Below are 26,167 nucleotides of genomic sequence, written 5' to 3' on the forward strand. Positions count from 1 at the left end.
GCCGACCCATACGATAATACATATTTTGCCATTCTCTGAAATCTTCAATAAGGCCTGTGCGTCGGTATTATCTCACAGCCGTGCGGCGTATAGCTCTGAAACTTTCGTATTCAGAGTCTACACCAGCGTAACCTTCAGGAATCTTAACAAACTTTGAACGAAGGTTCAATTTGTCTTCTATAAGCGATAACAGACTGTCTAAATCACAGACCGCATCAGCTTCACTTGTAATGTGATATCAAAATGCCTGCCAATTTGTTATCATTGCAGAGCGCCGACAAGTCGAAAATAGTAGTCTAGAATGCTGTAACAGAATAGCAAAATGATCGCTACCCCTTGCTTCAATGTCTGTTCTCCATGTTGCTCCCCATGCAGTATCGTTTGAGCAGTGCGTGAGATCTAGGCAGCTGGAGTAATTTAAACCCCGTAGAAATGTCGCTGAGCCGTCATTCAACAAACACAGACCACTCTTCTCAATGGCCTTTTCTAGGTCATTTTCACGACGGTCACAGCAGGCGCTTCCCCACATGACATCGTGCGCATTGAAATCTCCGCAAAATATTATATCTTTTGTGTATTTCTGAACGAGGCCCGTCAATGTGGAAAGTTAAATATGTGTAGAGAGCTGTAGATGAACAGTGACTATAGTGATATTTATTCGGCCAAATCGAACATTACATGCTACGCATTCTTGTATGTGTGGCGCTGCAGCACTTAGTAACGCTGACTGCAGGCCTCTTCGAACACAGACCATCGCTCTGCTTAGTCCTGTAGATTGAGAGGACGTATAAACAGCGTAGTTGGCTAGATTAAACGCGTTGTCCACACCGGCCTCTGTAATACATGACACTGGACAGGAGAACTGAGCCACCAGTTTTCTAAAATCCGCCAACTTATAGCGAAGACTATCCACTGTAATATGGCGACATATTGATAACAATTATTCATGCCCCGCCCGCGCAGTGGCTGATGTAGTGTTTAGCAATATCACTTGTTCCATCGACAATACGGCCTTGAGCTCCGGGAGGTTATTACCCTGTGGATCAGCGGCAAGTATGGCGTTTAAAACACAAAACAACATTGGTACGACAAGTTCAGCAAGAGGCGCAGAGGAGTTCGTCTGTTTCGTTACACTTACTGGTTGCGGTGCGCTCGTATTCTGTCGCATGTTAGCCACGTGGCTGCTGTTCTGACGAGATTCCTCCTGAACTTCTAGTCGAGCTTGATTAACTTTAAGCCTTCTTTTCTAGCATTTAGTGCGTATTTTAATATATAGATGCCACGGCTAAGCGACCACGCCTAAGCGCATATCCATATAGCCGAAGAAACTCCACCTGCCGCTGTAAAAAAACCAACTGCTAAGAAAAAAAACAAAGAATACCCTTGCCGGAGCGCTGTTAAGAACGGCCAGCTGCAGTGCAAGTTTTGCCGGCCAGTTGCGACTGTGGCGGCAACATTCCTGGAGCGTCGCCGCATACCTCTAGCCACGACGTGACTAAGTCGACTGTGTGTGAACAACAATACGTGCGTCCTCGACTCTCCGTCGCTGGAGCCGAGTTTGACGAAGTCGCCATTGTGACTAAACGGGCTCGGCGGACCAACTATTGTTACTGAGCCCGCGGGAACGTCTACTGAGACCCCTTCCCACGCGCCGACCAAGACGCCAAACAATGGGCAGCCGGCGGGCGCGCTGCAGCTCGCGGAGTAAATGCCCCTACGGTGCCGGGTCGTCTCCCCTACGGTGCCTCGTCTCCCCTACGGTGCCTCGTCTAATCGCCTACGGTGCCTCGTCGTCTCCCCTACGGTGCCTCGTCTCCTCTACGGTGCCTGGTCAACTCGCCTACGGTGCTTGGACGGCCGTTTCCGTCACCTGGGTATCGGGGGAGGACCGAGTGTTTAAAAACCGTTGCTGTGCGGCTGCTCAGGACACTCTCTCTCAAGCAGTCATGTTAGACTGATGTACTTTCTCAAGCAGTCATGTTAGACTAATATAAATACTGTAAATAAACCCATATTCCTCGTTATCGATGAGAAGCAGTCCTTCCCTTTCTCAACGTCCTCAGCGTGGATAAGTTGGACGACGGCATGCGCCAGCTACCTTCTAATTCATGCCCGACTCCAATCTTGACAACGGATCACGAGCGACGGGATTGAACCCCCAATCATAACAGCGCACGTTTGTATACTTGTGTGTTCATACTTGTAGCGCTAATCACAACTACCAATTTAAGGCTGTGTCGCCTGCGACTATGCGGCATCCTCCTTCATTGGATCGAGTGGCTTATGCGGCCACTGCAACTGTGAATCGAGTGCATCCTCAGAAAGTGAACCCGCTTCGACGTCCAACGTCAGCCTCTTCTGTGCGCGCTCGAACGGTCGACCCTTTACATAGGCGAAAATTCTCGGCAAATATGGCCTCGCAAACAATCAAACCAGAAAGCTACGCGTGATTTACAGACTTTAATCAACGTCAGCCGCCGTGCGCGGCTGACGACTTGGCGCGACCTAGGCCAATCGCGTGAGGCGAAACTGAACGCGAACTGAACTTGCGTTTCGAACAACGATCTCCGATCACGCCCCTGATAAGATGCGCGTGAGCTCTCTCTCTCTCTTTCTGCCTTTCTTTCAATCCTCCCTGAACACATCCTGAGCCACTGTCCAGGACCAGCTTGGCAACGACGGGCGACGACAGCCGCATACCACCGCCTCGGCCTTCCGGCCAACGCCAACACCATAGATCTCTTACCCCGCTATCCCCAGTCGCAGCACTGCAAGCCTTCCTCGAGTTCGTAGTCGATCCCCTCGGTCACCTACTCCTTGAGGTGTCCTGCCACGACATGTTGCTGCAGCTGACCATCCCCACAACCTACTTCCTTCCCCTCCTTACCTCTCTTTTCTCTCCCTCTCTTCCCCTCCCCCTGATGCGCAGCCATGCTCCCTCGCGGGTAGCAGAAAATAGCATCATCTCCCCTTCCTTCGAATCACTATATATCCCCTAGCCAACCGTGAGCCGGTCCGGTTAAAACTCTTATGGATCAATGCGGTACCCCCGCTCGTGCTAAGTAGCGCCAACCTTTGATATGCGCCGGCGTTTCCCAATTCGTCGCTCACACTAGTTTCGCTTGCGGTAATACCGCTTCCACGATTCCACGATTTCCACTTTCAGTGCTGTTGTTGCACCCAACGTATTGTTACACCGTTCTGTTTCACGCTCGCACCTCAATGCAGCAGTAACCGACGCCGTATACTACGCTCGCAACGAGTACGTGAGATCACATAAGTTCCGCTTGACGTCCGACGCCGCGGGGACGAGCGAAAAAGGAGTGCGGAGACGGGAAGCTGGGTACGTGCACATGTTTTACAGCTGCCCAACGTGCCTGCCTCGCTTTCTCTTTTTTCTCGCCACGAACTTGAGCGCGCACACACACACGTACAAGTGGCCTTCAAAAAAGTAAACCTCCATAACACCCAGGTGACTTATACATGTCAGACAGGAGGATCCGTGTACTTTCGCTCCCAGCCAATACCGAAAAACTCCCGCAACGCGAACCAAAAAAAGAAAAAGAATCATAAACGACGTGAGCACCAGTGAACTCGCCAAGCACTCGACGGCGTAGTCCTCGGTTCCCAACGCGACCACGGCGAAGTACAGTACAACCACGATATCGCCCGTCCCGACGAACGTCAGCATCCGGAACACCAGGCAATCGGCGCGATTCCCCACGGCCCACAGAGACGCTCTCCCGCGTTCGTCGCAGGCGAGCTTCCGGGGAGCGGCGACCGCGCGAGTCGCCGGCGGCGCTGGCGATGACCGTCGAGCCATAGAGCGCTCTTTGCCGCCGCCGTGCATCCCGCTGGTCGGCTTCTCGTTGACCGCGGGAACCAGCGTAAGTTCTTCGGGGCGCACTGTGTAGTGCACCATCGTGCTGCGTGTTTTCGAAAGACAAAACACACGCCGAGCGGATCGAGCGTCTGTGCGCGCGGAACCCAAACAACGGAGCGCCTCGGCGGCGGCACCACGACGGCTGCGCAGGAGGAGAGCTCTCGGGCCGCTTTCCTGAAACGCGATCGATTGGGCATGTCCCAGTGTTGCAAACTTAGCAGTCCTCCCACTTAATTTAGCGATCTTTCCCACTGTCTGGCGGAAAAGCTTGTTCTCTTCCGGACGGCGGGTTCTTTAGCGGTTTTTGCGTCACCTGTAGCAAAGGCGTAGCTCATTTAGTAGCCCTTCGGAAGTAAGAGAGAATTGAGCGTGTTTTCAGCCAGCTGAATGTGCTTCAACCTACACTAAGGTGCCAAATGTCATGCTTACTGTGCGGGCTGGTCTCAGAAAGAACGACAAATGCTGCATCAGTTACACGCTGTCCGAGCACGCTCTTCGCAAGATCAGAGAGATTGAGGCCGGTGGAGTCAACGATGGCACTGACCCTACACCCAAGCCACGTCAGCGAGGAAATACACAAAGAATGCGCGCGAACATACCAAAATGAAACGGAGGTCATTTTTCTGTATTATTATTCACTATCCGGTAGTTCAACCTGTTTTCCGGCAAGTGATTGCAGTTAACGTAGGCAGCTTTTCTTTCTGTCTTCTTTCTTTCTTTGCTTTCTTCTTTCTTTCTTTCTTTTAAGTTTAGTTTCGCAATACGTTTCCGCGCTTAACAGTCCCGCAATAAAAAACGCCCATTATTATTGATGATTTATATACTTTATTCCATCATGGACGAAAAGAAACACACTCTTCTGTCCAAGGCATGTTTTTTTTTTTTTTTTTTGCTCTGTTTTAGGCAGACGCAATAAAACATATTCTGAACTTGGTGCAGAGTGTTGCCAGCTTTTCGCGGGTTTCGAGCGACTGGGGTTTGGAGTTTTTTGGGGTCACGACTAGTTTCTCTTTTTTTCTTTCTTTTTTTCTTTATCATCTACTTGGCAACTCTGCTGGTGATCGCCGCGTTTTGACCGCAGCGTTTCAGTGAACAGATGAATGAATATCGAGTGTGCCCTCGGTGATGGGGGCAATTCTCATTATTCCTACACATCTACAGCAAAGCTGCCAAGGAGAGTTCAGCAACCGTGGTCGGTTTTCTGCGACATACTGCGGCATCGTCCCACTTTGCAATGGCGCTTGCTGGGGAAAGTCGCCCGTGAGCATGACGACGACTGCATGAATCAGTCACGAGGATGGAACGATGAAGAAGGAACGGCGTCGATGAAACGACAAAGGCGGCATGACGACGCCGACATGAAGACAACGGCAAGACGATGGGTGTAAGATGACGACGGTATGAACAAGCCGGAATGACGAACATAGCACGACCACGACGATACGAAGATTACGGTAGCACGACGGGTGCGTGATGGCGACTGTCTGACGACGATGCAATGACGATGACGGCGTGAAAACGGCGGCGTAATCGCGATAGGTCGACGACAGCGTAATTACGATATAATGGCGAAGAAAGAATGACGTCAATTGTATCGACGAAGGCGGTGTGACGATGACGACGGCATGAGGACAATGAGATGACGACGACTGTGTGACGACGACCCCATGACGACAGTCAGACGTCGAAGTTATCGTGACCAAGATCGAGCAACCGCGACGGCATCGCAACGACGGTGTGACAGAGATTGCATGACGACGGCGAAATGACGAAGATGGCATGACAACAGTATGAGTACAATGGGACGGCGGCAATGGCATGACGACGACTGTATCACGAAGCCTGTATGACGACGACGAAGTCGGAAAAGATTGCTAATCGCGTTGTTACAACCTGCACAGTGTTGGGAATTAGACGGCACGGATTACGTTTCTTTATATAATGTACCCTGTACTTGGAACAAATTGAATAGTCACTCTTTACGTGAATTAATGCTTTTAGGAAAGATAATTACAATCAACGTCAGAAAATTAATGACAAATATTCTCTGCATTCCCTGATTAGTTTTTAGCTTACTTGGGGGACACATTCATACAGTGGCGGGGAAGATGCTGGAGGAACAAAGAGTAGGAAAGGAGGAACAGCGCGACGTAGAAAACTTATTTTATCTACAGGGGCCTTTGCAACTAAGACGCAGCCGGGACCAGCAACGCCGGTAGCGTCATCTTGTCGCAACCTGCGTAGCCAAAGCCCGGGATGAACATCTATCGCAGTGAGCGACTCTAACTCATGTGCCGACATAAACGTACCGCTGACAGACACAAACCTCAGAAAGAAAAAAGGAATAACAATAACTGCATCGTTTACTCTTCTGCAGAGAGAGAGAGAGAGAGAGAGAGAGAGAGAGAGACAGCCTTGCTGAACAAAAACGGCCCTTGTGTTTGAAGCGGAAGAGGAGCGTTCCCGAAGGCTACGCGATGTGTTTGTTTTTCAATACTTTATATCTTAATTTGGGGTCGTTATCCCCAAACTGTGATGACGAATTCTGGTACCCTGTCTGCGAGGACAAAACAAGATTCGCGGAAATTTGTCGCGGCTGTTGCTTGTATACAAAACGGACAGCAAAGCAAACACACAACACCATCTATTGCCTCGTTCACGTTTCTTTACTTCGGTTATCGCAAATTTCCCTTCGAGCAACACTCATGGTCTCCACTTTAACGTAACGGGCCACAAACATCGCGCATTCACGCAATTCTCGTCATCAATACAAACAACCTTCACAACTTTTGACAGGGGAGGGGCATCAATCTTTCACCCACACTGACCAAACGTAAAGTTCAGCTCATGATAGGACAGGTCTTACACTCTTAAAACGGTTGCACCCTTTGGGGTGTATATTTTTCCCACAACAATAATCATCATCTGCCTTGCTTGCGTTTCCTTTCCTGAAAACTCGGCGCTCGCTACTTTCCTGTCGAGAGTGCTGCGTCGCACTGATAACGCGCATGCCGTTCGTGACTGGGGAGTACCGGGCTCGCAGCGTTAAAGAAAGGAAACGCGGGCAAGACAGATAACGATTATTGTTGTGGGACAAGGTGAGCCCCAAAGGGTGTAAAATTTTATACACTCTAAGAAAAGTTTAGACCCTTTGAGTCGTATCTTAATACACAACGATAAACGTCATCTGTCTTGCCCGCATTTCCTTTCTTTAACGCGGCGAGCGCGGTACTTTCCAGTAACGAACGACATGCGCGTTATCAGCATGACATAGCGTTCCCAACAAGAAAATAGAGGGCGCGGCGTTTTCAAGAAAGGAAACGCAAGCAAGGCAGATGACGATTATTGTTGTGTGGCAGAGATACACCCCAAAGGGTGCAAACTTTTTTAGAGTGTAGACAAATGTACACCCTTTAGGGTGTATATCTGCCACACAACAATAATCGTCATCTGCCTTGCTTGCTTTCCTTTCTTGAAAACACCGCGCCCGCTACTTTCCTCTCGGGAATGCTATGTCATGCTGATAACGCGCATGCCGTTCGTTACTGGAAAGTACCGGGCTCGCAGCGTTAAAGAATGGAAATGCGGACAAGAGAGATGACGTTTATCGTTGTGTGGCAAGATGCAACCCAAAGGGTGTAATCTTGTTTTAGAGTGTAGAATCAAATCATGATTGGCTATCGTGACTTATAGGGTATCAAGAAAACACAGCGGCCACAGTGAAAAAAAAAAGAAGTATGGGGTTTTACGTGCCAAAACCACGATCAGAATATGAGGCATGCCGTAGTGGGGGACTCCGGAAATTTGGACCACCTGGGGCTCTTTAACGTGCACCTAAATCTAAGTACACGGGCGTTATCGCATTTCGCCCCCATCGATATGCGGCCGCCGTGGCCGGGACTCGATACCGCGACCTTGTGCTTAGCAGCCCAACACCACTGCCACTAAGCAACCACAGCGGGTGGCCACGGTGGAGGCCTCCGGCTTCATTTCGACCCCTCGATGGGGTCCTGTACCGTGTATCCAATGCTCACTACATACGAGCTTTTTCGCTCTTCTACGACCGATCGAAATACAGGGCCGCTGCTGTCGCGAGCCGCAGCAGCAGAACGACTTGGTCCCGGTCCATGGCAATCGCAGTAAATCGTCTCGTAGACCTTCCAGTAGAACACGTACGTCGTGAAGCCAAGCGTGAGGAGAAGCAAAAGCACCACGCACGACACCAGCCGCTCGACGCGCCCGACGGCGTCGTCCGTCTCGTTCACAGCTTCCCACAGGCCCCTCAGGGCGCGGTACGGCACGAGCGCGATCGCCGCCAGCAAAACAATGCTCACGCACGGGAGCGCGGTGTGCATGCTTATCCAACAAAACACGAGGCGCCTCCTCTTGCGCCTTTTCAGCCGGTACTCGTCGATGTCGGCGAGGCAGGGCGTACGGGAGGCGACGACAGCGCCAGGATGCGACTTCGGCCGCGGCGGGAGGTCCGTTTTCCCGTCGCCGTGAAGATCGCGGACCGGCATCCTTACAGGGCGGAAGTGGCCAGCACGGGCTCCTCGCACTCCCAGTGGCGCACCTTGTGAGCGGGTGCCTTGGTCCTCGCGAAACACCCGAACGACGGTGCGCCGCGGCGACACGGCGGCTGCCCTTTGGGCGAGGGACCGCACGTTGCGCCTCTTTCCCGGAGCGCAAATCGATAGCGGCCGTCGCGTCGCAGCCAGAGCTTCACAATCGTGCGAGCTACTTCACGGAATGACTGGTTTGCTTATCGCAGATTGGAAGGGGCATTGGCCACGAGTATAGCTCGTCACCGGCTTGTCCACAACGCTAACTTTTGTACGAGCACAATATTTCGGCATTTTCCCCCGTACGTCCTTGCAGGTATCAAAAACCCGTACGCAGTGATCGGCGAACAGCGTGGTGGGGTTTGCTGACTATCGCGTCACCTATGTACTCCTACACTAACTACAAAACGCCGCTTCTCGAGCCCAACAGAAAGTCTCTGCCCGCACGGTAAGAGTTAACGGCACGTAAACTATATATTCAATCAGCACTGTTCTTTCAGTAGAAATCCCTATTCCAAGCACTCTTAAGCAGGCGATGGTCGACGACGAGTTACATCTCGTCGTTCACCAGTGGTACGGCAGTCAATTATTCCGTTACTCCCTTCATTTCCTATTATTTTCCCCTACAAAGAAAGGTACCCGAGCGTGTTCGTATCTACGTATATCTATAGTTTGAAGCGGAGCTTAGGAATGCAGAACTGGGCATCGCAACGTGCTGATTTTATCGAGACTGTGTCGACAGTGATGACGGTCTTTGGCTCGAAGAAGGAAAAGAGAACGAGGGTTTTGTGGGGGGCACGGCGCAAGTGGTTGCTAGCGGTGGGAAGGGAAATCCCCCTCCACCATCCAGGCATCGAGGAAAGCGCTAACCGGTGCTCCTCGCAGTTATTTCAGAGAGGCTAGAAATAGTTATTTCCCGCAGCGATTATAAAGGAAATGGTGGATGGCATGGGAAAATGATGCGGTGCAGTGTTGCCGTTGGTAGTTATTTTTCCGCCAATGTGGCTACTTTTCGGGAACGTCTCGCGCTTGAAAGATGAGGTTGGTTCCTCCGCCACTTTTTTGGCTACTTCTGATTATCATATCCGCTGAAGCTGGGCCTGCCAACAGCGATCTTTAGAAGAGCGGATTGCTATTTCAAGGGACATCATCACTGAATTGAACAGTAGAGTTTTAAATGCCAAGACTACGATCGGATGGTGAGGCACGTCGCAATGGGGACTGCGGCTTAATTCTGGTAACCTGAGGCTTCTTTCACGTGCACACAAAGCACGGGCACATTAGCGCTCTTGCGTGCTGTCCCCATAGAAATGCGGCCGCCGTGGTGGGGCGACGCACGAAATAGTAGAACGTGACATATGTCAAACTTCGACGTGACCGCCAAGCTATGGGGGGGAATCGTCCCTGTACTCAAGATGTGTAAAAAAGTGTATATGCGCCATAATGACGTGCCTTCTCATCTTATGACCTTATGTTTATTATATATTTACAGGGTGACGAACATAAACGAATTGGCCACTTTTGGCTACTTATGACTTATGCACTGGCTTTCTTCCTTTCGTTTTTTCTTCTGTTTCCTTTTCCCCTGAAATCGCACCGGCACCAGCACTTTATTTGCACCGACCGCGCTGATGCGGTCGAATGCAAATAAATTTGGCCGCAAGATTAGGGGCGGTTAGCTTCGTTTCACGCTACTGCTAATCTCAAGAATTGTAATCACCAAGCCTGACCCCCCCCCCCCCACCTCGAGCATTTAGCAAATTTATTTCCGCAACTTCAACGAACTACTGTAATATATATATATATATATATATATATATATATATATTCCCGATTAATTCAGTCACCTAGTCTTGTTCAACGTGTACCCAATGCACGGGAACGCAATCGTTCTTGCATAAAAAGGACGAAATAAGAGGGGGAAACAAACGTTCTTTTTCCTTTCTTTCTTTTTTTTTTTTGTCGTTTTACACTTTTGCTCCCATTGTTCGCTTAGTACGTATTTTTGTCATTCCCCTCTTACCAAGTGCCCGACGCAGAGGCTATAAGAAGTTTCTAAGTAAATAAATAAATAAATAAATTTCGCAATTCCTAAGTAAAGGAAAGGCTTCGAATCTGCAAGTTGGAATATGTCCTAAGAAAGCTTCTACACAGCACTCTTTAACGGCCTAACCTGTTAACTATTTATTGCGGCGTCAAGAAGAAGGGGCGCCATATATGAAACAAAAACAAAAAAAAACAATAATAAGAAGAAAGCTTACATGACTACTAGCTTGGTCTGATTCAGCACTTGTTAACTACGCAAAAGCTTTCACTGCGTCATGAGCACAGCCAACAAAATAATAATTTAAAAAGAAAAGAAGGAAGAAACGAGGTAAAGCTCACGTGACTATTCGCGGGAGCGCGGCAACAGCTTTCTGTAGCAATATATGGAGTAGTTATTCCGTAAAATGCACCACAGATAAACTTCAAATTTTCAGTTTAGTTTCAGTTTATTGATGCGTTTGAAATGTTTTACAGAAGTAACTCTAGGAGGTCCCATAGTCAAAGACTGGGGAGGGACCTCCAACAATAAATACATAGAAAAAGTATACTTAATGCGGTTAACAACAGCAGTAGCAATCCTAGGAACTGAAAGTATTAACAAAGTCGAGTCACAGTAGTAACAATAAAGTATAAACACGAAAAGCAGATTCAAGGAGTATTATTCGACATACAGAAGCGTAAAAAATATACAACACAATCACTTTCCCAAGAAGTGGTGACGAATTTTCCTCTTAAATAAATGAATGGAAGGAGATGATTTAATGGAGGGTGGTAGTGAATTCCATATTGATGTTGCCAAATAGTTCGCAGTAAGTTTGCCGTAGTTAGTCCTTGGTTTCGGTAGGAGGTAGTTATTATGGTGTGAAAATCGAGTGCCAGTGATATCAACGAAATTGGTAATTCTCCTCGACAAAATTTATACGTCACGACACTAAGACAACATTTATTTAAATCCACTACGGACAAAATATTATATGTGCGGAGTAATGGCAGAGCACTACATGAAAAATGGCTGTAACTGATTATTCTCAAAGCTTGGTTTTGTGTGTGTTGCAGGGGTGCCAAGTGAGTTGCGTAAGTATTACCCCAAGAAGAAATGCAGTAAGAGATGTGGCTGTGAATAAATGCGTAGTAGAGTGAAATTAATATACGTATAGGAAAATAGGGGCGGACTTTGATTAGTATTCTGATACCATATGCTGCTTTACGCGTTAATAAGGATATGTGATTTGTAAATTTCAAATGATTGTCGAGCTCAACTCCAAGAAATGTTGCATGGTCAACAGCCTGAAGCGAAGTCGGACCAATGTTAATGCATGGCTTCTCCTGTACACTTTTTTGCGGGGATGAAAAAACTACAAATTTCGATTTAGTAGCATTAATACTGAGCATATTATCTCGGCACCAATTAACGATTTTTAACCACGTCGGCATTAAGGTAAGATATTAGCGGTTCCAAGGAAGTGTTAGAAGAATAAATTGTTGTGTCGTCAGCGTATAAAATACAACTGTAATGTGTAATGTATTCTGGAAGGTCATTGATGTACATGAGGAATAAAATTGGTCCTAGTATTGCGCCTTGTGGAACTCCTATGTTAGTTAGTTTGGCACGCGAATGTGTATCAGAAATAGAGACGATATGTTTTCGATCACTTAAACAACTGCGAATTAGGGAAAGTGCTGGACCACACACGCCAACAGCGTTTAGTTTAGCAAAAAGTATGTCATGATTTAATGAATCGAATGCTTTAGAAAAATCAATAAACAAGGTACCAGCCAATTTACCAGTGTCAATGGCTGTTTTAAGATGATCGGTTAAAGTAATCAGCGCTAATTCAGTTGAATAATTCAGTGCACTGCAAAATGCGCGGAGTGAAAGTTCGATGAGAGTATGTTCACGATAGGCGTTTAGATGTTTGGGGTTTGCTTTGAGTTGGCCGCACATTGGCACTGTTATGTTTCAGTTCGCGCGTCAAGGGATCACAAGATTAGAATCATTTCTTTTTTTTTCTCTCTCGAATTCACGCAGGCAATCCACAGATACCACTGCTATTCGTCAAGTTATAAGAGATGCAGCCAAAATAGTCCGCAACCAGAAACGAACCGCGGCTCGTGCATGATGCGCATCGTATACGTTTTGCACGGTAAAAGAGTTTCCAATTTCCGTATAGTCACTGCTGCAGCCACAGTGGTTCCCCGACGTCCTGGCAAGAGTTCAAATCACGCAACTACTTCACAGAGAGAGCTAAAGCACCTCCAAATCGTTCCACGCCGCCCGGTGCCAACACATTCAAGCAGCTTCTCGCCGGCTCGGGCATGCCAGAATGGAGAAAAAGCTTCCGTCGCGCTCGTTGCCAGACATCTGGCCGATACGATGCGGCCGAGAGCTCTCTCGTTGCCCTCGTCGCAGTTCCGCGTGCAAGGTAACACACCGTACGTACGTCTGGTCAACGGGCCTGCCTGGTTTCCTCTGTTGCTCGCAACCAACCTGAGTCGCGTACACACGCACGCGTAAAATGGGTCTTCAAGAAAGAGAGATCACGGGCACACGCACATCCGACAGCAATGCTGTCGTACCCTCGTTCGATGGCGTGCATTATAGACGAACAGCTCTATGCCGAAAAGCATGAGAACACCAAGCGTGTACGCCGCACACAATAGCATCTGCACCATGCGCTCGGTGGCGGAGCAGCCCTCGGCGACAGCGCCCCACGTTCTCTCGACGGCCAAGTGCAGTGCAGCCAAGGTAGGGCACGCGACGAAGAACACCGCCACCCGAAGCCCGAACCAGCGGCCGTCGTTGCTCGCGGCCCGCCGCGAATCGCGGCGAGGCCTCTTCTCGCGTTTGTCTGCGGCGAGCTTCTGGGGAGCGAGGCCCGCTGAGCGAGGTGACTTCGGTCGTGGACTCTTCGCTTCGCCGCCGCCGCCGCCGCGTTGATCATGGATCGGCTCCACGAAAATGGCGGGAACGAGCGCGGGCTCTTCGGGGCGCAGTGCGTAGCGCACCATCCCGCTTTGCGTTCGCAGGCGAGCGACGTGCGGCTGCGCGGATTTAGTCGCCGAGCGAATCGAGGGTCCGCGCGCGGGACCCAAACAACGGAGCGCATCGGCGGCGCTGCGACGGCTGCAGAGGCGCGATCGATTTGGCGACCACCGCGCTCCGATGGGCGGATGGTTGAATCGCGGGAGCGGGCCCCCGGAAATGGGATGGTGCCTACTCTTCCCCCTTGGCAGTCGTGTTCAATTACAGTTTCCTTTTGTCTCTCTTTTTCTCTTTACTGCGACAGTAGTTAAAAGCTCGACTTCGGGGTAGCCATGTCCGTCCACTCTTTCTCTCGTGTTATCGTCGTCTTGCCATGACGTCGTCGTGCTCGTCACGTCACCTCCTCATCCTGCGCTTGACGCTCGCCATACGGCGAATAGAAAGTTATGTACGAGATCCAACGCACATCTTGGAATCTACGTGCATATCTGCCAACTCTCCCGATTTGTCCGGGAGACTTCCCGAATTACAGCCAGTCCTTCCAATTGTACGCACACGACCTATAAATCAATCGAAATAACTGCACAATCCCAACGCGGACAAAAAGATTGCAACAAATTAAGGAAAACGTTTCATGCAGTATAGCCGCGTCGTAATTTCCATTATACGCTAGTCAGCTAGCCGAATCCACGTTTCAATTCATCTGTGCCCTATAGACATGCGTTGAGGAGTGCGCGTGAGCCAAAGTCTAATATGCGTTCCATAATGAACGGTTTCTTTGTCAGCTTCGCTGCTATACATGCGTGCACTGCGGTGAAGCATATTCAAAGTGGAACGGGGCCATTATCACAGTACCAGCGCCGAGACGTCTAATAATTGTATTGGCAGCGGTTTCGCGCTGTATCTCGTTCTGTTATACGCCGAATGAGTTCGCAGGACATGAGTGGACTCGCGTTCCGCCGAAATATTTCAGGCTGCCGCTAGACGTGTTGGACAGAGCGTGTCTCTGAGCTTCAGTGCCCACCCCCACCCCTTCTACTTAGCAGGCCGTTACGCGAAGGCTAGCTAGCGCCGTTTTTTTACTCGCAACAGTCGAATGTTTAGCTGCTCATTGCAAGTTAAAAAAGATAAAAAGAGAAGAAGGAAAACAAGCTTACGGGTTATTTTACGCCAAGTGTCCCTGACGTGTCACTGACCCTCTCAGACGTTGCTTTTGAAAAATTCATGCCTGCTTACTTACCATTGCTCAGCACGATTTGCCAAGCTATATTTTCCTGAATGCTTCTTCCTTTCACGCATGACGCGCTTTCGAAGTTTGCCCAAGTACGAGAAGCATGGCTCTAGAAGAAATCTAATATAAAAGTTATATTAATATCTAACGCTTCAGACCTTCGCCTACTGGACCTACACAAAAATGTTCTTTAGCAGTGCCAAATTCTGACAGAAATCTACCAAACTAACCATTTCTTTACCGATTTGTTTATTGTAATTACATTACTGCGTTTTCCCTGCATATTACGCTAACATTGTTTGAGCGCCAAAACTCTGTAGGAACTTTCTTAAATGACCAGCCAAACATGCAATAATTTCTCGTTCGGTCCACTTTCACTCACGATTTTCGCAGTTCTCATAAGCGTATGCCACAAAGCGCATCAGATAAGGCCGCTTATTGGCGTTGGATTCCCGCCATTATCTCATTTCATTTTTTTAAGCGATATATGATTTTTTTTTTATTTGGCATCTGTCCCCACTCGACATATAGTACCTTGCTAACACTGTAAAACCGCACGCGTCAGCGAACTTGCCACAATTTCATTCTTTCCTTCCCTCCTCTCTCTCCCTGTGATCTTTGCTTTCCCCTTTCCCATTCCCCCGGTGTAGGGTAGCCAACCGGACGTTATTCTGGTTAACCTCCCTGCCTTCTTCTTTTCTCTTTCCTCCTCCTCCTCCTCCTGCTAACACTTCACCGCAAGCGCAGCAGCGGCTGTCTTGCTTCAGACAATCTGTGCGTGCAATCTGGTAGCATAGCAGGCCTTCCTCAGCACGTGGGGACTCGACTGTGCTGCCCACTCCCACTAGCTGCATATTATAAGATTTGTCTTTGTGTTGTCTTCTAGTCGTTCCCTTATGACCCTTAAAACAACAACAACAACAAAAACGCGTACTGCATCTGAATACTAAAACCAATCCCTAGAGCCGCGTATGCTAGCGAAAGGTCACGTGATCGGGCACCCGCTTTATTGTCATGGTTCTGCCGCGTGGGGCGCCAATCGTCCTTTTCCGCAACTTCTTGTGAAAAATTAAAGCTACAATCGGTCGTTCAATGAAAAAAAAAACGTGCTCTTTTCAGCCCATACGAAAGAGACGAGATGTTTCCATTAGACATTTCCATCTTGATTTATGTTCAGAATGGTTGTCTGTCCCTTTATCATCACCCAGAACTGCTAGATGGAATCTCTTCAGGCACAGTTAACTGGAACGCCTATAAAGGCTATCGGAAAGTTAAACGCCATCAGGTAGTACACATAACCGCTCTCTGCCCAAGATAAGAGAGGCCTTTAGCGCGTAGCAGGAGAGACGCAAACAGCAACGACGGTGACGTCACCTTCTCACAATGTGCACCACCAAAACCCGCGCTGATCATTTATTGCAGTGACCGACTTCACCACACTTGGCGACATGAATTCATGTAACGACCGCCGACACAAAAAACATAAAGACAAGACAATTTAATCGCTTCTTCAGAAAGTCGTACCGATCAAAACGGTCCTTTCTTTTTTCTTTTTTCCCTTAACGAAGCGAGAGAAAAAATACACGTAAAAAGCGTTGGCAACTGGGAGAGTTGGTACGGGTTCGTCTTTCTTAACGAACTACGCCGTAGGACAGGACACACGGAAAGAAGTGAGACAGACGACTTCTTTCCTTGTGCCATGTCCTATACCGCGCAGCTCGTTAAGGAAGATGTAGCTGTGTTTCTTATTTGCTTTTTTTTTTCACAATGCTCAATATTTTAACGAGGGATTTCTACCACCGAATTATGTTGACAGGTTCTGGCATGCTGTATGCGTGGACACATATAGATCTGAAAGCATTCGTATCAGCTGCACTTTGTAAAGGATGACAAAACAAGACAAGGAGAAACCACCTGTGGCGAATTCGCTTACGTTTCTTTACTTCAATTTTCGCGAACTTTCTCTTCCGAGTATCAGAAATGGCCTCCACTTTTCAACTCAACGACAATGGGCCGCACACATCGCCTTCAGGCAATTTTAGGGACCTACAAAAGCAACATTCACAACAACTGAGACGCCGTAGGGGGCATCAACTCTTTCACCAGCGCTGGCCGCGTCGAAACGTCAAATTTAGCTCACGATCGAGGATATCGCGAACCATATCACGATTAAGGATCCCGACTTAGCCTCGGAATGCAACACAGGAGCCACAGTGGAGGTCTCCGGCTTCGATATCGACCACCCGGTGTGGTTCGTTAACGTGCATCCAATGCACAGTACACGGACTAACTCTTTCTTTTTTATCTGGCATTTCCACCACCGATCGAAATGCGGGGGACGCCACGGCCGGGATTCGAACCCTCGACTCAGCAGCAGCAGCTGCAGAAGGCCTTTTCCCCCGGTTCCCGGCGGTAGGCGAGCAGTCTATCGCAGACGGCCCAGTAGAACGTGTACGCCGTGAAGATGAGCAAGACGAGAAGCATGTACATCATGCACAACACCATCCGCTCGATGCGCGCGATGGAGGTGTCCTCCTCGCCGGCGGCTGGCGCCCACTGGCTCCTGATGGCGTGGTGCGACACCAGCGCGATCGCCACCAGCAAGAAAAACGTGAGGCACGGCACCATGAAGAACAGGTCGGCGGTGTTCCTGGCGGCGCGCGCCATCCTGCGTCGCCTCCTGCGCCTCTCGTCCTCCGTCTCGGCCGGGGCGACGTTCCCGGGCTCGACGAGGGCGCGGAGCCGCGACTTCGGCCGACGAGCCTCCGCTGTTCCGCCGTCGGCGTTGGGATCGCGGTCCGGCTTCTCCACGATGGAAATCACCAGCTTGGGCTCGTCGGGCCGCTCGGTGTGGCACACCATCCTGGTTCGTCCTTGCTATCGGCTTCTGCGGACGAATCCTCAGCGCAAGAAGAGTCGGCGAGATCGCACGTTTGCGCGCGGAACATCCAAACAACAACACAGCCTCCCGGCAGCACAAACGGCTGCTTTGGGTGAGGGGCCGCACACTTCCTCTTCCCTGGAGCACAATCGATAGCGGTGGCCGTCGCGTAGCAACCGGTGATTTGCAGCCGTGCCAGTTGCGTGCTTGAACGGTTCATTTATTTGGTATGGATAGAAAATCTTGGCAACAAGTACGCGGTATGACAGCGGCTTGTCCGCCACGTGAAATTGCTGTATGAATAAAGGATTGCGAAATTCCCCACACGCCCCATCTATTAATACACGGACACAGCGATCGACTGACAACGTGGGACGTTTTCTGAGTGTTGCGTCACCTACGGGCCACAATACGAACTACAAATCGCCACTTTTCTAGCGCAACAGAATACGTTCTCGTACAGTATGCAGTAAGCAATGCCACATAGAATCAGAATAAAAAAAAAAAAATTTATTATTAGAAGTTGGGTCACAATTGCAAGTACTTAGTATGCAGAAGGAGGTCCCATAGTCAAAGACTGTATCGGGACCTCCTGTACAAGAACGGTTATTGTAGTTAACATCTAAAGGCAACAACAGCATATAATAAGGAAGTATACAAGCAACAGGAAAAGAACGGTTACAGAACAAAATACATGATTGATTACAAAAAAATAACAAGGTTTAGCATATCTCATGGTAGCAGCAAAATTGTGCGCGAACAAAATACCAGCAGTTTATTTACAACAACAAAGGAAAAAAAAGAGGAAAAAAAAAGAAAAACAAAAAAGAGAAGAAAAAAGCGAACAATGACCGACTACAGTAATCCTTGTCGTTAATCTAACAATAAAAAATACATTTTTAGTTCTCTTTTAAAATGTGATAAAGATCTTGAGTTTTTTATTGTGAAAGGAAGCGTGTTCCATATTGATATGGAAGAGAATTCTACAGACTGCTTACCATAGTTAGTACGGATTCTTGGTAAAAGAAAATTGTTATTCAACGCAAATCTGGTGGTACTATGAATCATCAGGTTAGAAGGCGAAAATGGGATCGATGGTAGCTCATTATTCACAAATCTGTAGAAAAAAATACCTAGGTTGTATTTAGTGAGTCCAGATATGGTAAGAATGTTATTCTGGCGTAGTAGGGAAGTGGCATTAGAAAAGCGTGGGCTGTAAGTAATTATTCTTATGGCTCGGTTCTGAACTGTCTGGAGAGATGCAGTATGAGTATTATAGGTGTTACCCCAACATATTATGCCATAAGTAATGTGAGAGTGGACAAAAGAGTGGTAAAGCGAGAGTAATGTGGCACGTGAGAAGTAAGGGCGTGTTTTAATTAAGATGCGTATACCATAAGCTATTTTCTTTTTTATGTTAGCAATGTGATTGTGATATTTCAAATTACAATCAAGTAGAATACCAAGAAAAGATGAACATGAACTTGGAGGAAGGCGGTGAGAACCGAAAGTGATAGGTGGAATGGATGGTATGTTTCGCTGATGAGAAGAGAATACAACAAATTTAGTCTTAGTTGCATTAATAGATAACATGTTAACATTACACCACCTTAGGATATTTTCTAAGTCAGCATTTAACTTATTAACGACAGATGAGATATCTTTATGAAATGTGAATATAGTGGTGTCATCTGCGTACAGAATGCATTTTGTGACTATAAGACTATGTTCAATAAGCTACTTTCTTTCAGTCGAATTCGCTAGTTCAAGTACTCGCTAGCAGGCGATGGACGATAATGAGTTTCACCTTATCGCCCGCTAGAGGGGCCGCAGTCAATTGATGTCCCGCATAGTACTTAGAAAAGGCTTTGTGGGAAAAAAGCTCCCGGCCTCGGGTTTCGGGGAGGATATATCGAAGTAGGCCGGGACTCGTATCAAGTTTGACAGCGCCTTGAGCACTTGGTAAATTTAGTTCCGCTACTTCAAAATAGCATTATATTACATTGTAGCCGGTGTCCCTGCGACTTTTAGCCAAGGTCTTGAAGATATGCCGGGGGATACAGCAGGACTGGGCCGCCTAATGAGTGCTGTTGACCATTCCATGGAGTAAAGTGCAGGTGCAGTATTCTTATTCTGTCCAGTTGCCCAACTATATATATATATATATATATATATATATATATATATATATATATATATATATATATATATATATATATATATATATTCAATTAATTACCTGATCAGCTAGCCAAAGTCGTAATTCTCTAATTCAGGTTGATACTTCCAATGAGAAAGCTCGAGAAAGCCTTTATAAACCTCTAATACGGCATTTTTCAACAGCCTACTTCTTACGCAAAATTAACCCCGTGAAACTAGCACCCAAGATATAGGAAAAGAAAGACGATAAAAGAAAATAAAATCGCAGTTTAGTCCGAAAGGTGAAGTACTGCTAGCAATATAGCAAAGTGTTAGACAACTACTCAAAGCAAGATTCGCGGTTTTACCAACAGTATAAATTGCAGCAAACGTTCGCTTACTAACTAAATTAACGGACATGGTGTCACGCGCCGCACGGGCAAACATGAACAGATCTCACTCGATGACAGCGAACACTCGTCGTCACAACGCTGGCACGATGAAGAGCGCAAACAGAAGGCAGCGAACGCTTCCGCTGCTTCTCTATCGCTTAAGCGCTTTCATTTCATAAATGACAACGAACCCGACATGTAAATTTGTACGAATTCCTTGTGAATAACAAGAAAAATATGCGGGGGATACGTGGACAGTAATACTGGACAGCTTATGAAAGCGCCCGCATTATAAGTGAAATGTTCAGCCTTTGCCCGTCGTGTTCTGCACCTCTGAATTCCGGGCTTAACTTAAGGTGGAGCTACTAAAGGTATATATATATATATATATATATATATATATATATATATATATATATATATATATATATATATATATATATATATAAAAGCTGACAAAAAATTAAATCCGGTCTAATGCAATCGAGGATAATTGTAGAGGTGCGCGATCGCTGTTTCCGGTTACCCTACTGCGTTTGTCATAGATTTTCTCACTATAACACCTAGAGGGTAATCTGGCGCCACCGTCTATGGGAGTTTCTTAAGGGGGCACCGTGCCCTCATGGGAATGACGGTATATGTGTCTGCGAGGCTCGTGTTGGCTGGTGTTGTAAGAGGCTTCGTCTAAAACGTGGATATGGCTACGCAAATAACGCGTTCTCAAAGTAAAATCTTCATAAAATGTTTCCATTCACGCATATTACATCTTTACTCACCCACAATGCATGACCAAGCGAAGAAAAGCAAGAACAGACGACCAACTGTTTCAAAGCGAGCGCGAACCTTGTCGTCTGTCCTCCAACTTTAGCGGCCCGCTGATACTTTTTACGTAACATGTACTCGTACACACAATAACAAGTTCTCATAGTTAAACAAAACACGTTTTCGCGTAATAATAAAGCTAAAACAGCTTTTCACGTGCTGTTTTAGTAGAAAATGAATCATTGTGACAGACGGAACGGTACTTGCCAAGCGCGTCTTCAAGGTGTCCTGTCTATCCGAGAACGATGCCAATCCGAAGTCACAATATACCGGCATTCCCATGCATACCACAGCGCAGCAGCGCCAGATTTCCCTCTAGGTAATGTAGTGAGAAACTCTATGGCGTTTGTTGTGTTTTACTATAGACTACGCAGTATTTGTCATATACGAGGACGAACCAGAAAGTCTTTGCCCCTATATTTTATTAGGAAAAATAAGGTACATGAAGGTATATAACTACAAATATAAGTACTATTCTACGTGCCCTAACGCTATTTTTCCACACAGTCCCCACACCGGTTCAGACATCTGTCCTATCGCAGCACTAAATTTGAGATGCCCCTGTGGTAGAATTCGCACGCACGCGGCCTCCGCGAACGCTCATCGTCATGAAAGTCTTCGCGGCCCTTTTGCTTTCTCGCAACACCACCACCTCACACTTTCTCAAAGCGAGGTACCTTTCCCCATACGTGGGCTGCATTTCCTTGTGGATTTCGATGGGCGTTCGTCCCTTGCCCCATATAAGATGAATCAGACTTCGTTGCTCGTACGCCGTGGACGTGTGAAGCACAACCGCCATCTTCAACAACTGACAGCAGCGCAGTGCTGCGCAGCTACCGGCAGATAAGGTCGGGCCGGTCCAACAAAGGTCCACCGCTGGGAATGGATACGTTGACTTCGCATTTGCAGCCGTAATTTGGCTAAAAAATAAGATAGAGGCAAAGACATAACGATTCGCCCTCGTAAATAATCAGATTTCGCCGAATCAGCTGCTGACGCACCAATCTTGAGTCGTGTGTTAGACACGTTGCCAGGCTAACCTCTCAGGGACACACCAAAAAGCTTCCGCCTCCCCCCTTCTCTCTGCTGACGTACTGTTTATTTCCATTGAATAATTATTAACTGCTAATCTACTGTCTACCGCTTACTGGGAAGAAAGAAACCGCCGGAGTGATAGGATAGATTCATTGGTTAGCTTCATAGAGCTAATATTGACAGGGTAATAGCAGATTTGTTGAAGGATGGTGGGCAGATTGTTCTAGAGAAACTGGCCACCCTGTATACGCAATGCCTCATGACTTCGAGCGTACCGGAATCTTGGAAAAACGCTAACATAATCCTAATCCATAAGAAAGGGGACGCTAAAGACTTGAAAAATTATAGACCGATCAGCTTACTGCCCGTTGCCTATAAAGTATTTACTAAGGTAATTGCAAATAAAATCAGGAACACCTTAGACTTCCGTCAACCAAAGGACGATCAGGCAGGATTCCGTAAAGGCTACTCAACAATAGACCATATTCACACTATCAATCAGGTGATAGAAAAATGTGCGGAATATAACCAACCTTTATATATAGCTTTCATTGATTACGAGACAGCGTTTGATTCAGTCGAAACCTCGGCAGTCATGGAGGCATTGCGGAATCAGGGTGTGGACGAGCCGTATGTAAAAATACTGAAAGATATCTATAGCGGCTCCACAGCCACCGTAGTCCTCTATAAAGAAAGCAACAAAATCCCAATAAAGAAAGGCGTCAGGCAGGGAGATACGATCTCTCCAATGCTATTCACAGCGTGTTTACAGGAGGTATTCAGAGACCTGGATTGGGATGAATTGGGGATAAGAGTTAATGGAGAATACCTTAGTAACTTACGATTCGCTGATGATATTGCCTTGTTTAGTAACTCAGGGGACCAACTGCAATGCATGCTCACTGACCTGGAGAGGCAAAGCCGGAGGGTGGGTCTAAAAATTAATCTGCAGAAAACTAAAGTAATGTTTAACAGTCTCGGAAGAGAACAGCAGTTTACGATAGGTAGTGAGGCACTGGAAGTGGTAAGGGAATACATCTACTTAGTACAGGTAGTGACTGCAGATCCGGATCATGAGACTGAAATAATCAGAAAAATAAGAATGGGCTGGGGTGCGTTATGCAGGCATTCTCAGATCATGAACAGCAGGTTGCCATTATCCCTCAAGAGAAAAGTGTATAACAGCTGTGCCTTACCAGTACTCACGTACGGGGCAGAAACCTGGAGGCTTACGAAAAGGGTTCTACTTAAACTGCCACTGTCTCCAGCATCGGTCGGCGTTACTACAAACCACATTAAGACACACTGTCCCTGCAGTGGTTTTGCTGTACACTAACATCATAATCCGCCCAACAAGTCGCTACCTTTGATTATAATGTCTTCGGGATCAGCCTCCCGGTTTACTTGGCCAGACTGTCTTCTAGGAAAACGGGAGGTGATAGCCAAAGAAAACGTGGTATTGAAAAAAAGAATGCGAGTTCAGCGCTCCGGAATTTTCTGCGGTCAGGTGTATGTTGACCGTCCTTAGCTATAGTTGTCATTACAAACGATTTGACGCGAACGTGGGTCGTTGGTTACACGGAACAAGCTATTTCAGAACCTTCCTTGATGGATCGATGCATGGTGTGTGTTCCGTGGGTAAAAAAAAAAAGACAGAAAAAGAAAGAGAAAAGGCTGCATATGACGAAATATTTATTTTCCATGTCAATCCGTCAGGAGGGCTTTACTGTACATGCAATTTGACCGTTAAAAACGCGTTGCATTTCTGCGAGCACAGCGTACATTAGTTGTCATTAATATCGCCAGAGATTAATGCATCCGTTGCCTCTACAGTGCGAACGCAACGGTTCATTCCCATACGTACAACTCGAAAAAGATTGCACATATCAAACAGCACGTCACCAAGACAAGTTAGAGCGGATCATGCATACCAAATGCGACAAATATTCACCATCAGAAGCTCACAGAGTGCTTCCGTCAGTATGCTTTACAGGGAATTGAAACCAGTTCGGCGCCGTGGCGACTGCGCTGTAGCTGCGTACACACCACAACACGGCGCTACACCTTGGCTCAAAATATCACTTAGAACAGCTCCTAGCGAAATAAATGCAGCTACTAGAAGCAGTGAATAACGTTGACAATGGCTACATCGTATTGAGCCCGACGACCTTCTGAAGGCCCCTAAGTTGCGGTCCCTTTAAGCGTAGCTTCCGAGCACTGCTCCTTCAAGTAGGTCGACCAGACGCCCCTGACTTAGCTATATAATGTCATGCGCGCAGTGGCTACTTTCCAGCTCTGGTTGTACATAAAAAAAACATTCGTTACCAACGTTAGTTACCGCGTATCATACTTCACAAGCAGGTTGATCGTCAAACATTAAAACGACTCTCGCAAGAGGAGAGAGTAAATTTCCAGTCTGTAGCGCAGTCCTCTGGAAGCTTTCCACAGCAGAAACAGTACCGGCATCAAGATTACGGCGATGCCGACGAACGCTGCGACCAAGTGGCTATGCGTATTCATAACGGAGGTCAGCTTCCGCGGATAATACTTCACAAACAGGTCGGTCGTCAAGCATAAAACAACAGTCCCACAAGAAACGAGAGTAAGTACAATTCGCCTAGTACACTCCTCCGAACGCGTTTCACAGCCCAAATACCGCAATCACCACGGCGGCAATGCCGACGAAGGCCGTGACCACGTTGCAGTCCGTGTATTCCTCGCCAACTTAAGTTTCCGCGGATCATACTTCCCAAGCAGGTTTATCGTCAAGCGCTAAACGGCAGTCCCGCAAGCACTTCCAGTCTAGCGCAGTCCTCTGGACGCGTTCCACAGCACAAACAGCACCGCCATGGCGATTACGGCGATGCCGACGAACACCGTGACCACGTTGCGGTGCGTCATCGCTCCGTCACCGTTGGCTTCGCTGGAGAACGCCATCCAGATCATGAGCACGCCGACCAGGAGCACGAGCACGCTCAGGAGCATCAGGAACCAGGACAGTGCCAGGATCTTGGCCACTCGCTCCGTCCAGGTCGAGAACTTGCTGCTGTCCTCCTCGATCGCGATGACCACTCGGTTAAGACGCGGGGTGATGACGCCGTACGTCGAATACCTCGCGAAAGGCCTCAAGAGGAGTGGCTGCGAACAAGGGACCGCGCCGTCTTGGGACGAACTCTGCGATTCTTCGAAGATGGGCGACAGCGAAGGCTCGTAAGGGACGAGGTACACCTTGGATTTCTTGCCTCGACGGCGAGACCACTTCACTTTCGGCAACGGTTTCCACGCTGTCGCCGCGGGCCGTGACGTCTCCATACGCGGCAGTGATACAGAGCACGTTCCTGAAGCCAAGCTCCCGCTGCTCTCGTGTCGTTGCATCACGGACAAATATAAACGACGTATGCTTGACTCCAAAGCTGAGGATTCACGATACAGAGCGCGTCGTATTTGGGCACTGTGAAGGGAGACAGAGAGAGAACAGAAAATTTTCAAGAAGGTCAAATCGCTTGCAGCGGTTTACATGAAGAACGCGAGTGGAGAATCACTGACTCTCCCTAGCCCCTCCCCCCTCCACCCTCCTTAACAAAAATAGAGAGGAAAGCTCTTAGTCAGTGTGCCTATCATGATCGTGATATGCGACCTCCAGGCTCAGTGACCCTTTATCGACGACCAGCTTTATGGGGCGACTTTAGTCATAAACAAGAAAAGGGAGAGCCCGTGAATAAGAAGAAAAACGTTGAACGCGGCGTGAAAAGCGCAAACCGCTGTAGGCGCTTCGAGCTACTGCCGAACGGCGTGACGTTCGTATGGCTTCATCCGCATCGCCGGCTTCATTATCTGCCAAGTCAATGCGCGAAGCCGTGCACAAAGGAGATTCGGAAACGGTAGAATTGAGCATGACGAGCTTTCCGTCATGAAGCGCGTACCAAGATGATTCGCAGGTGGGCGGTTCGTTCAACTGAGACGACGTGTGTTTGCGTCGGATTATAGAGGGCTTTAGATTACGTGGACGCACGTGGCTTGCGAACCAAACAACCCAAAGTATGGCTTGGGTTAACCAGCGAGCCGCGCATCTTGCGTCTCGTACTAGCATTCAAATATTTTTCTATTCAACATGCCTCGTGTTGCAGCGAACAATGACGCATCTGCACATCGCCAGGTCAGTAGCACCAACTCCATCTACTATAGGTGTGCGG

At 47.9% G+C, this 26,167-nt stretch overlaps 2 protein-coding genes across 2 annotated transcripts in view; both read right to left on the minus strand.

Annotated features, from left to right (window-relative positions):
• The window catches only part of LOC142575335 (cyclin N-terminal domain-containing protein 1-like), a 251,895-nt gene that overhangs the window by 136,252 nt on the left and 89,476 nt on the right, over positions 1 to 26,167 (minus strand). The gene's annotated exons all lie outside the window — the stretch shown is intronic.
• The window catches only part of LOC142575336 (uncharacterized), an 83,812-nt gene continuing 81,298 nt past the window's right edge, over positions 23,654 to 26,167 (minus strand). The window contains exon 2 of the mRNA XM_075684604.1: positions 23,654 to 25,425. Coding sequence (XP_075540719.1) covers positions 24,777 to 25,349 — 573 coding nt within the window. The 5' untranslated portion in view covers positions 25,350 to 25,425 and the 3' untranslated portion in view covers positions 23,654 to 24,776. The remainder of the gene's footprint in view (positions 25,426 to 26,167) is intronic.

The sequence above is a fragment of the Dermacentor variabilis genome, chromosome 3 (genome assembly GCF_050947875.1).
Source record: "Dermacentor variabilis isolate Ectoservices chromosome 3, ASM5094787v1, whole genome shotgun sequence".
NCBI lineage: Eukaryota > Metazoa > Arthropoda > Arachnida > Ixodida > Ixodidae > Dermacentor > Dermacentor variabilis.